This window comes from Gigantopelta aegis, chromosome 8 (genome assembly GCF_016097555.1).
Source record: "Gigantopelta aegis isolate Gae_Host chromosome 8, Gae_host_genome, whole genome shotgun sequence".
Classification (NCBI taxonomy): Eukaryota; Metazoa; Mollusca; class Gastropoda; order Neomphalida; family Peltospiridae; genus Gigantopelta; species Gigantopelta aegis.
This window is the reverse complement of record NC_054706.1, coordinates 19,011,241-19,024,745: the sequence shown is the minus strand read 5'-3', so window position 1 is coordinate 19,024,745 and position 13,505 is coordinate 19,011,241. Positions and strand designations below refer to the sequence as shown.

The window sequence follows — 13,505 nt, the reverse complement described above, 5'->3', positions numbered from 1 at the left end:
GACCAGTCTAATTTGTTCGTGTTTATCTCGGAAGTTGGATACTTTGATTATTTTAATTTTGAGTAAAATATTTTGTATAACGACGTAAATGTATATAAATTACTTATTCTTTGATGAAATATTTATTTGAAATAAATAAATTTTATACTTCATTTTGCGTTGACAAGCACCTGACACATGTAAACAACATGGCGTCCATCAGAAGCGTCATTGACTTCAATCGGGAATTTCCAACTAAAACAGGTGGCTTTTGATTTAAAATAGGCTATGCAGTTATTAGTATTGACAAAATGTGTAATTATTACGGACATATCAAATAAATCCATGTTTAAAATTGCCAGTGTTTGGCTTAATAATATGTTAAATAATGAATGAGTTTAAGATTAACCACGCAAATTCATTACACCATAATCATCACGGTGACCATAGGCCTAGGGGGTAAAATATTGCCCTGCCCCCAGCCACTTCTTTAAACTTTAGGGTTAGGGTCAGCCGGATCAGAGTTAGGGTAAGCCTGGGTTAGAGTTAGATTTAGGGCTAGGGTGAGATTCCCTCTTTATTAGTGCATGGGACACGTTATGTCAATACTTTTCTTAATGTGCACGGCGAGTTGCTTCCCTCCATCATCTGTGTAGCAGAATCATAGTCACTTTGTACCCAAGTCATATCGTACCATCCATTTTGTACCATGCTGCCTGGTCATTTCGTACCCTAGTCATTTCGTACCTTGGTCATTTCGTACCATTGCAAAAAGTAATTTCATACCCAAGTCATTTCAAACCCTAGTCATTTCGTACCATTGTAAAAAGTCATTTCGTACCCCAGTCATTTCGTACCCTAGTCATTTCGTACCTTGGTCATTTCGTACCATTGCAAAAAGTCATTTCGTACCCAAGTCATTTCGTACCCTAGTCATTTCGTACCATTGTGAAAAGTCATTTCGTACCCCAGTCATTTCGTACCCTAGTCATTTCATACCTTGGTCATTTCGTACCATTGCAAAAAGTCATTTCGTACCCAAGTCATTTCGTACCCTAGTCATTTCGTACCATTGTGAAAAGTAATTTCGTACCATTGTGAAAAGTCATTTCATACCCCAGTCATTTCATTCCAGTATATAGAAAATGAATTGACTATAGCATAAAAGCAGTGGGTTTTGTTTTAAAACTTTGTTTTGACAGTTTGAAGACCAGAACACATTAATGTGCAGCATATCGTTATTGATACCCATAATACCTGTCAACTGTTATTTCCATTTTACCTGACAAGAGCCGTATATGGTATTTACTACCAACTGCCAACTTCGATTTTGTGTGAAATGGCTCCAGATAATTAGTCAAAAACAATAAAACAATATAATGGACCAACAAAATATTATTTATTTATTAGGTCTTCTTTTCAAACTTGCTTATTTGCATCTTATTTGTTTAAGAAATAAACAAAACAACCATTAAAACATTAACTACTTTACTGATTGCCAAATTAGCCAATTGCTAATGTTTATACAAAGTGGCAATAATTTTTAGTCTTTTGCTGATAAAATATCCCTTAAATTAATTACAAATTTGTAATTTAATGTTGTTTTGTAAAAGACATTACCAGGGTGATTGTTATAAATTGTTATACCATGGTATGATATGACTTTCAGTTATGGTACAAAATAACCAAGGTACGAAATGACTAGGGTACGAAATGACTTTTTGCAATGGTATGAAATGACCATGGTACGAAATGACCAATGTACGAAATGACTTTTTGCAATGGTACGAAATGACCAAGGTACGAAATGACCAGGGTACGAAACGACCAAATTAGGTACGAAATGACTATGGTACGAAATGACCATGGTACGAAGTGACTAGCAACCATGTAGCATTTAAATCGGGATTTAGTGAGTATGGTAGATTATATATTTTTGGTTTGTGTGTCCATTTGTTGCACTATTTCGGTTGAGAAACGTTTGAAACATGGTGCCACAAGTTTTGAATACCAGCTACATATAGGATATGTAACAAGGTTCGGACGTAGAACAACCACACATTCTACTGCATTCTACGTCCCTTCGGATTACCTCTTTATATCAATATAATGGAGGGGAAAGGGGAGGCTGTGGCTGATATCATTCTGAAGGATTTTGTTTTTTCAATATACCCCTCAACAACCACTCACATAGTAATATTTTTTTATTTAAACCATGTATACATAGATGGAAAAAATATGTTAGACATGTAGGTCTGTGGCGTCAGGAGATTCCCTGTGTTAAATTTTTTTTTTATATTTCAGTTGATCATTTGCCACCATCTGGACCACAACAGCAAACAAATTGCCAAAAAGGATTTTATTACCGTGGTAGCCTTTTTCCTTCACCCATAAACAAAATATGTCAGTTAACAAAGGTACAAAGTGCATCAACTTTGAGTTGTCCTGGGTCAGAAGTTGAAAGGAATAATTATGTACGGTCCACTTCAAGCGAGGAAGCATGCCCTGTACGTTTTAGCAATACAACCAAGTCACCAGATGCACTGGATGATTCGTGGGCAAAGCCTACTCAGTTTGCTACCAAACCACGAAGAATACAGAGTGCAAAGGCAGTTTTAGTAAGACATGGTGATAACACGAATATGCAGGACAAAAATGGAGGTGTTTCAGTGGTTAACATGAATATGAATTCTGATATTCCATCACCCCCAGTGGTTTCAAAACGGATTCGCCCAAGCAGTGCTGTAATATTACCAAGTCAGAAAAGACATTTCATTTGGGAGAAGTCAGTTAGTCGACCTTCATCTGCCAGGAAGGCGTCTACTGGTACTGAAAGCCAAGGATCAGAAACAGAAAATAAGAATATGGAGACTGTTGACAATACAGTGAAGCCATCCGTATATGGACTGAAATTTAAAAGACAAATATACGGAAGTGATCCAAATATTTTTGCTAGCAGTCAAAAACCATTGTCAAATATGTCTCCTTATGTTTTGTCAAATATGGTGACTGAAGAAACAGGACAAGGCGAAGATGAAAGTAAAAGGTATAAAACACTTCAAGAAGTTTAGGCTTCATTTGCTTATGGAATTATTTTGTTTTGTAGAACTTGTTACAATGAAATCATCCTAGTTAAAGGGACACACCCTAGTTACGGCTAGTTGTTAACCATTACGGCGTTGTTTTTCACTATTAAACCCATTTTTTCACAAATAAAATTGCATTTTACTTACCGTTTATTATTTAGAATATACATTTCCATTCACCTGAAGTGTTTTTTGGTAATTCTGGTAATCCTGGTTTTTGTAATACCACAAAATGCATTTTTCGTATTTCTTAAAAACGGATGCACGTTTGAGAAAAAACCATTGAGCAGACAAGGTCTAATCTATTTTTAGACGGGATATTTCCATTTCAATGTCACAGACGTTGGTATACCACGTGACCGTTATCATTTTGGTTCGGTTTGTTTTCTCGTGCACGGTTCGCGCAATCAACATCCGATTTGTTGTTGTTCATTTGTGAGATTTTTCTTCACAGTTCGTGAACATTTTCAGTAACAATAAAGTTCAGACAAGTAAGTATCTCAATACAAAACGTTACAAACCCTTAAAACCAAAAATGTCCAGGAGAGGTGAAAAGAACGCACCCCAAGTCTGTGCGCACTCTGTGAAATTTGTCGTGACGTAGGCATTGTTGTGCTTCGAGCGACATCTACCGGTGACATCAGAATACTAACTTTCTAAATTATTTCAAGCAATTGGGACATGGGGATTCCCATGGTATTTATCGATATAAAACCTGCTTTTTCACTCCATTTGATAAAAACATGATCTAAGTGTGTTACAGGTTTGTAGATTAACCAAATTATAGTTTATTTTCGCTGGATGGAACTAGGGTGTGCGGCTTTAAGACATATTTAAAAACAGCAATTTAAAAATATTTGTTAATAGTAACATGCTCTTTTGCTACTTCTAATAAGCTTGAAGGTTTTATAATTTATTATCAATTTATAATTTTAGTTTATTTAAAACATTCAGTGCTTATGGTTTGAAAATCAATTGACGGTGAGCAAGAAAGTGCTCACCTGAAATTATGTATTAATTCACAGTAATTTTGATAATGGCATGTGATGTAAACAGTTTTTCACCCATGAAGAAATAGTTTCGTGCAACCATATATACGTGAGTTCATAAGGACTGAACGTTTTTAATCATTGTAAACAGATTTGAATTGTTTGAAACATTATTACTACTGTGATTAACCCATGTTGGATAAATAAATTTTTACTTTGTTATTAAACCAAGTACATTGTACAGTGCATCACCCTGGTGAAATTATAATTTCTGTGTTTGATTTCTGTGATAAATATAACTATTTTGATTTGAAATTTTTCACCTGTATAATTTGAAAAGTATATGGTGGAAACTAGGTCATATGATATCAGAATATAAAAGCTTTCTTGTGGTTAAAAAAAGAAGCTTAGAAACAGTTTTGAGGTTAAATAGCAAAGTTTACTAACAGACATTTAACAGATTTAAATTACAATAAATAAGATAGGAGTGTTAGATAATTTTTTTTGTATAATTAGGTTCTCATATTGTTATGTCATATATACTGATGGAAAGAAATAAGGGATCACACACATAGTAATGGCAAAAATTGACTACAGTCAATACCCTCAATTCACAGTATCAGAAATTGAATGTTTTACTGGCAGTCAATTCAACACTATACTGACATTCAATGTCACATAACTTTGTATGAAATACAGGCATAACTATGTGTTCCCTTATTTCTTTCCACCAGTATATTGCATTATTTCACGGAGCCGTGGTATGTGCTAACCTGTCTGTGGGATGGTACATATAAAAGATCCCTTAATTGTAGTGGGTTTTCTCTCCAAGACTTTATGTGAAAATGACCAAATGTTTGACATCCAATAGCTGATGATTAATAAATCAATGTGCTAGGGCACAATATTTCATGAGAACCATTGTTCTGTTTGCTTATCATTTATGCAAATTTAAAATCATGAGAACTGCCAATCGTTTACGTGGTGAACAATTACATTCTAAAATTAAAAAAGTACCATATATCAGTAACGAAAGTGAAAACCACCAATGTAGCACTGTACTTCAAGTGTTTTAGGATTAGATAGGCCTACCTCATCAGTTGTGAGAACTATATTTATATAACTATATTTATATAACTGAACATATTTACCTAATTAAACTCACATGAACGGACTTCCTGTTACTAAAGATATGAAACAAAACAAACCTCATTTTTTTAATAACAGACCGATTCCACAGAGTCTGGAGCCACTGAGGCCGTGGCTTATGACAAGTATTGCACAGGAACTTCTTTGTCTGGATCCGCTCAGCTGTCTAGTTTTCCTGCCATCTCTCACCACCGACTTTGAGGATCTGCCAGTTGTTCCAGCACCACAAGATCCAGACGAGGAACTGGCGCAATATGGGCCACTGCCACCAAAACCCATAGTAATTCTTCTCAATATGTTTATTAGATCTGATTACAAGTTTTTGGCATCAGAATTACAGGTTCTTCATGTATTCATTCTCACTCCAGCCAGTGCACCACAACTGGTACATCAATGGCCGTGGTGTGTGCTATCTTGTCTATGAGATGATGCATATAAAAGATTGCATGCTGTTAATTGAAAAGAGTAGTCCATGAAGTGGTGACAGTGGGTTTCCTCCCTTAATATCTGTGTGACACCATGTAACCATAAATAAAATGTGTTGAGTGCGTTGTTAAATAAAACATTTCCTTAATGTATTCATTACTATTTTAATTTTAAATGTCAAAATAATAATGTTATATTTTAAAGCTGTAATCAGATAGTTTTAATATTTAAGGATTTATAATAGCTTGTCAACTGGTATTAATGTTCTTCCTGTGTTTTGACATTCTTCAGTTTTGCTTTAATCTAGACCAAAAAAAAAATCATGAAAATTAAATGAATTTTTACATTAATAAATTATGTCATTTTGAAAATGAGTTATGCAAAGTAAAAGGGATACCCCAAAATACTTAATAAGTGACACAAAAACATTTTGGCTACAAAACCTTTAAACAGTCTTGCTTATTAACAGTGGTTGATAAATGTTTTATATGTACACTTGTGTATAAATATACTGTTAAAATATGTTTTTATTCCTTTGGTTTACAGGTTGTTAAAAAGTACAGCCATCCATTTGTGCCAGTAAGTGTTGAAAACTTTCCAAATTATTTATTAATTATCATGTTATGCAATAAGCTAACAAAACATGAAGCATAAATTGCATTCCAAAGATTGTATCAAACCTTTTTTCATAGTCGAGTCACTGATTCTATGCAACATATTCTTGATCAAGATATTTGTCTTTTGATTACAAAAATGCATACAAAATTAATTTATTAAAAATATTTAAAATATATTATTGCATCTCGATCCTGTAATATGCAGGGTTTTCTTTATATGAAGCTTCTAACAATTTTCTATTTTACTGGTATGATATTATACTTTTTAATGAACTATATTTCGAACTTTGCTGAATCATTTTACAGAAGTCTTTCGAGCATGTTTGTAACCACAGAAAAACAATGAGCCAAATCTGTGCCCTTGATGGAACAGTTTTACACCAGTAAGTACAGCTTCCTGTTATAACGGTGATGGACCGTGGGTTTTTCTCTCTTTCACTAAATGGTGAATCGTGGCCACTGATTAATAATGTTACGGAGTTAACAGTGATTCTTTTTTATTATTCCTGTCCCACATCCCTAATTATTTATTTAGTTACTTATTTATTTAAATTATTCTAAATGGATATAATAGGAGTATAATTTTAAATGTGTTGGCAAGAAAAATTAAGTATAAATGCAATCCATTCTGTCATAAAGGCAGACCATCATTTTTCTTATGTAACTTTGAGCAATAATGTAAAATGGTGGAAATTACTTGTTCCTTACAATGACAAAATAGTATGATCACATGGTATGTAGGGTGCGGGTTGCTGGGTGTATGTTAATCATTATATCATGCCTGGTGGGTCTACTTCATTTGTTTTTAATGCATAGTTATTTGAATAAAACCATTTTATGGGTGATTGTAAATAATAATAATAATTGCTTCCCCATATGAGCATATCATCAATTCTGGACCTCAGTTAAAAACCACTTTTATTTATTCATTTATTTTTCAGGAGATACCAGGGTATCAGAACATCCAATATTATTAGAAAAGAAATTCTTGAACTGGAGAATTTAATGAGAGGTAATCAATAACAATAATGTACCCTTCAGACTGTACACATATATACATTAATTTTATACATTATGTATTGTGCATTAGATGTAAAATTCTTAATCTATCCTGACCTTAGTCCATAGAACTAGGTAGAAAGTGCCATAGGTGAGAGATAAGCTTAAGTATTCATTAAAAGAGAAAGTGACTTTTAATTTTTTTTATTCATTGTTTTCAATGTAGAGAGAGCCCAGTGGTAAAGTGTTCACTTGATGCACAGTCGATCTAGGATCGATCCCCGTCGGTGGACCCATTGGCCTATTTCTCATTCCAGCCAGTGCTTCACAACTGGTGTAACAAAGGCCGTGGTATGTACTATCCTGTCTGTGGGATGGTGCATATAAAAGATTCCTTGCTGCTAACCAAAAAGTGTAGCCCTTGAAGTGGCGACAGCGGGTTTCCTCTCAATATCTGTGTGGTCCTTAACCATATGTCTGACACTATATAACTTTAAATAAAACATTTCCTTCCTTCCTTCCTTCACTGTAGAGATGTTAAACTACATGTAACAAATATAACAGTTGAAAATGCATAGCTTAACAAATAAACATTAAAAACATTAAAAATAGTTGTTTGTTTGTTTGGTGTGATTTTTTGTCGTTGTGTAATACTGTATTTTAGAGCCACATGAAAACTGTTACTGTTCTTATTCTATGATAATAAAAGGTTTGTAGTAACCACCTACTTTTTAACACCCAGCAAAAGTTTGTAGATTTGTTTGGTCCATTGTAATTTGTTTACCTGAATATTTAGTTTTTGCCTGGGGCAGGACGTAGCCCAGCTCACTTGCTGTGTGGTCAGTCTGTGATTGATCCCCGTCGATGGGCCCATTGAGCTATTTCTCGTTCCAGCCAGTGCACCATGACCAGTATATCAAAGGCCGTGGTATGTACTAACCTGTCTGTAGGATGGATGCATATAAAAGATCCCTTGCTGCTCTCTCATTTTTTAACCATATGTTTGATGCCATATAACCATAAATAAAATGTGTTGAGTGCATCGTTAAATAAAACATTTCTTTCTTTCTTTCTTTCTGTTTTTACCTGTTGACGTTTATTTTTCAGAATATGTTTTCCATTATGTTTGTACTGTTTTCTGTGTGGTAAAACAAAGTTAAAAGTTAAATTGTGTTTTGTTTACTGACACTACTAGAGCATATTAGGTGAAGTAGAGATGTGTACATTCTTGTATGGCTTACATTTATATTTTTTTTGTATGTTTAAGGTATTGGTAGTCATGACAGCAGTTGCATGATGGTACAGTACCAAGCTGATATCACTCAGCTCCAGCAGATGGTGGACGATACTCTTGCCAAAGTACCAGAAAGGTAGAAATACTTTTTCACTTCAATAGTATCTTTTTAGCAATAAAAAAAATATAATGTTTGACTAAAGTTGATAATATTTTAAACATTGTATCAAATTTCAGTCATTTTTTAGAGAGCTGTATGACCCATTTAATGTCAACTCTTATTTTGATCCAATTATTCCAATTTTGTTTTCCTTTTTGTTTGCTGTTTGGGGCTTTTTTGGGGTTTTTTTGTGTGTGTGTGTGTGTGTGTGTGATTTGGTGGATGTTGATAAACCACCAATTTATCACAAGGAATCTTTGTTCATGTATATTTCTAAAAGTAGATAAACAATAGGATTGATTGTATGCAAATGTTTATAGTCAACGTTTTATGCAAAATGAATCCTCATTTTTGCACTTTGATCTCACATAGTGAATATTTCATGCCTTCAGATGATGAGCTTGATGTTGCTATAAGTGTGTTATTACTTTCAGACTAAAGAATATTCCTGAGCCAGCTGACTCAGTAAGTTTTAATGTAATTTTCAATATTCTCCAGTTAACTGACTTTTTTAATGTACTTTTTAACAAAATCTTGTTAAAAAATAATAATTATTTTGTTTAACTGTAGTATTTCAGAGATAAGTATGACCATGGACAAAAATAAACAATGAATTTGAAAGGGTCTTGAAAAGGAGGCAGACTCAAGGTTTTATCTAGGGAAGAAGAAGGAAGGAAACGTTTTATTTAACGATGCACTCAACACATTTTATTTACGGTTATATGGCGTCAGACATATGGTTAAGGACCACACAGATATTGAGAGAGAAAACCCACTGTCGCCACTTCATGGGCTACTCTTTTCGATTAGCAGCAAGGGATCTTTATATGCACCATCTCACAGACAGGATAGCACATACCACAGCCTTTGATATACCAGTCGTGGTGCACTGGCTAGAACGAGAAATAGCCCAATGGGCCCACCCACAGGGATCGATCCAAGACCGACCACGCCTCAAGCGAGCGCTGTACCACTGGGCTATGTTATCTAGGGAAGAGTTTCAGTGTTACAGAACGGGCATCTACAGTATTCAGGAAGGGGGTGCAGGGCTTACAGAAGTTTTACAAAATCCACTAGCCATGGGATCAGTGATTTAAAAAGTTTACTAACCACTAGCCCTACTTTAATTAATACAAGTTTACTAATAGTAATAATCGGATATGTTACCTAAAGAGGAAGATGGAGATTAAAAACACTAAGATTTGGGGGGTGGGTTCAGGATATTCATATTTACAAAATAGACTTAAATGCAGCATTTGACAACTTTTTTTTTCTCTAGCCATTGGGCATGGTAATAGTAGTTATTTACTAGCCCAACATTGAATATCACTAGCCATGGGAGTGCGGCTACTATAATCTAGAAGCCCTGGGGTGCAACATTTACAAGGGCTCCCACAGTATTCAAAAGTACATGAACAGGCATAATAATCATTATAATATGGTAATCATCCCCTTTAACACCAAACTAACCAAGATATTACATTTCCCCCACTAACAAAAAGATAAATGTATTGGATTTCTCTAATAAATATTAAATTTCTAGGGGCACTTTTTAATTTGGAGTGGGTGGGGTGGAGAAGGAAGTGTACACTCCTCCTCCTGGATCCTCACCTGTAAACAGTAGGGTGTTTTAGTGAACTTTTCATCACCGATGGAAACAGTTTTTGTGTAGTGCTAAGATTTAGAATTCAAGAAAGATCCAGACAGTTTTTGTTTCTGGTATTTAGACATATTTAACCATTTCTATAAATGTTTAAAACTTGTATTAATCTAGGCAATAATCCATCTGATGAATATGAAATAAAAACAATTTACCGTTCATTAGTTACTGTTGTTGTGACAACACTTGCAATATTTCGTGCATATTTGTTTCAGTTTGGTGTTCGCAAGTTCTGCAGAGACCATGACGTTATAATGAAGCAGATTCGAGAGGAACATGATTCTTGCATCAAGGAACTTGCGCTGCTTGAAGCTGAGATAAACATAGATGACGACTTGCGACACTTCTGTAAACAGGAGGTGCACATCAATGTGCCATTCAGAACATGAATAATAATCCTAGACAAAATCAGACTGTGTTCAGATCAGAATTAGTATTTGCTCAGTACTGCTTGATAGAATTTGTAGTTAGATAGGGGCTGTCCTTGACTGAGATACTCAGGTATACATTTTCGAGTATACCAATACATTACTCATTAATATTTGGGAAAGGAAAGGAATATATGTGTAATGAACCTTCAGCACATTTTAAATTACAGCTGTTTGGAGTTTAACATGTTATTTCAGCACACTTTTCTATATTGACATTCAGTGTATTTAGTTCTAGAATAAAATGGTTCACAAGGTAACCGATTGGCAGTTCATGTGACTTTAAAATTGCTTAACCGACATGCAAACTTCTTGCTGTTAGGATAAGTATTTGGGAGTATATTAGAGTTTCTTGTTCAAGGACAGCCATGTGTATATTATTTATTGGGGTGAGGGATGTCTTTTTCTATTTTGGTGCTAGTTTATGAGATTAGTTACTTTTGTTATGTTGGTGCTAGTTTATGAAAAATGAAATATTTTTTTTATGTACATTTGGAGAAATCCAGTCAATTAATTTTTTATGTTGCTATTATTATATTAAGTTTATGAAAAAACAGCTGTTGCCACACTTTACATTCCTACTAAATAACAGCAAAGAATCTTATATGCATTGACATCCAATAGCCGATGATTAATTAATCAATGTGCTCTAGTGGTGTCGTAAAACAAAACAAATTTTACAAACTTTGAATTATAAACAAGACAGCACTGACCATGATCTTTGAAGTCATGGAGCAGCTCTAAGAATGGGGGAAAATCCTGATTGGTTGACGGAGGGATGTCGATCATACAAGGCAAACACTGTGTCTCCGAGTCGCACGCCTTCCCTCCCCTATCCTCCCTCTATCTAGCAGAGCACCAGTGAGTAATGCTTGGTCAAATTGGCTGCTGTTTTTACTCATCAGTTAGCTGACCCTGCACTTCCCCTTTTCTGGGGGCGGAACATAGTCCAATGGTAAAGCGTTCGCTTGATGCACAGTCGGTCTGGGATCGATTCCCATCGGTGGGCACATTGGGTTATTTGTCGTTCCAGCCAGTGCACCATGACTGGTATATCAAAGGCCGTGGTATGTGTTATCCTGTCTGTGGGATGTGCATGTAAAAGATCCCTTGTAGCAGGTTTCCTCTCTAAAACTATATGTAAAAATTACCAACTATTTGACATCCAATAGCGAATGTTTAATAAATCATTGTGCTCTAGTGGTGTCGTTAAAGAAAACAAACTTTAACAAACTTTGCACCTTTTTGCCATTGGTGAGCTGTTGTCCAAGTCCTTGCCTAGCGTTATCCTTTCTAGCAAGATTATGTTTTTTCAAAGTAGTATTTAATGTAACAGTCAAATTAAAAAACCCAAATTGTATTCAGAGCCAGGTAAGGATCAGGCATGCTCCCACTTCCTTGGTATTTAATTCTAGACAGGTCAATGACTTTATGTTGGCAAAAGTAAAAGTTTGTTTTGTTTAACGACACCACTTGAGAACATTGATTAATTAATCATCAGCTAATAAATTGCAAGCATTCGATAATTTTTGACACATAGTCTTAAGAGAAAACATGCAAAATGTTTCCATTGTCAGCAAGGGATCTTTTATATACACTGTAGTACAGCATATACTATGACCTTTAAAATTCCAGTTGTGAGGGTACTAGTTGGGATGGTAAAAAAAAAGCCCAGTCTTAGAATGGGTTCTCTGAGGGGATTCGATCCTTTGACCCTAGTACCTCAGCCAAGTGCTCTACCAACTGAGCTAGACCCTGCCCCTAGTGTAGGAGAGGGGACCCACTACCACCACCCTGTCTGTGAGATAACACATACCACAGTTGTCCATATATATTAAAAATAAATTGCTTTGTTTTACAGCACCACTACAGCACATTTAGGAAAGATACTACATTTTTCCTAATGCAACAAAGGATCTTTTATATGTACTTTCCCAGACAGGAACACACATACCACAGCCTTTGACCAGTTGTGGTGCACTGGTTGGAAAGAAAAAACCCCAATCAGTTGAATGGATCCACCGAGATTGGTTCGATCCTGCAATGCAGGCATTTCAAGTGAGCACTCAACTGACTGAGCTAAATTCTACCCCTTACATATATTGGTCATGGAGCACTAGACAGAAAGGGTGGGGGTGGAGGATGAGAAGGTGGATTTGTCTTCTGATGGGTATGCATTGTACATCTGATCACCCATCAAGTGGTCAGGGACTTGAGCACTGCACTTTCCAGTCAATACAGCACATACGATGGGCTATACCAGACATGGGGGCACTGGTTGGGATAGTGAAAAAAACAAACAATTATAGAATGGATTTACTGACGGGATTTGATCCTTATCTACAACATATCACCCCTCAAGTGGTGAATGAGTTAAGCCCAATTTTCCTCTTGCTAGTGAATCTCACAGGTAGTTTCACAGCAAATATTCGGTTTTCAGTCTTATGTGCATTATATGTATTATTCAATATTGCTTAAACTTAGCACTTAAAATTCAGAAGATATGCATATTCATGAATTTCAATTGATTTTGGTTAAGATTGTTTTTTTTTAAGCTGTTATTTTATGTATCACCATGTGTATTGTTTTTTTTTAAGCTGTTATTTTATGTATCACCATGTGTAGTTTTTGACAGTGATGGTAGTTACGTGTTAATTTATGGTAGAAAAATGCTAGCTCTTCATCAGTCTATAGTTTCTTAACCACTGAATATTAGTGTGATAAGAATTTCCCATGAAAATCACATTTACAATAAAAGTAAGAACTGTTATTTCAATT

At 35.1% G+C, this 13,505-nt stretch overlaps 1 protein-coding gene across 1 annotated transcript; it reads left to right on the top strand.

The window, feature by feature from the left end:
• Window positions 1-187: 187 nt before the first annotated feature.
• On the top strand, window positions 188-11,787 carry LOC121379399. Its single transcript, XM_041507999.1, has 9 exons — window positions 188-243; window positions 2,284-3,025; window positions 5,282-5,483; window positions 6,176-6,208; window positions 6,553-6,629; window positions 7,188-7,258; window positions 8,513-8,615; window positions 9,074-9,104; window positions 10,515-11,787. Exons 1-9 carry the CDS (start codon window positions 189-191, stop codon window positions 10,686-10,688), a joined length of 1,488 nt encoding a protein of 495 aa, XP_041363933.1. The 5' UTR covers window position 188; the 3' UTR covers window positions 10,689-11,787.
• Window positions 11,788-13,505: the final 1,718 nt, after the last annotated feature.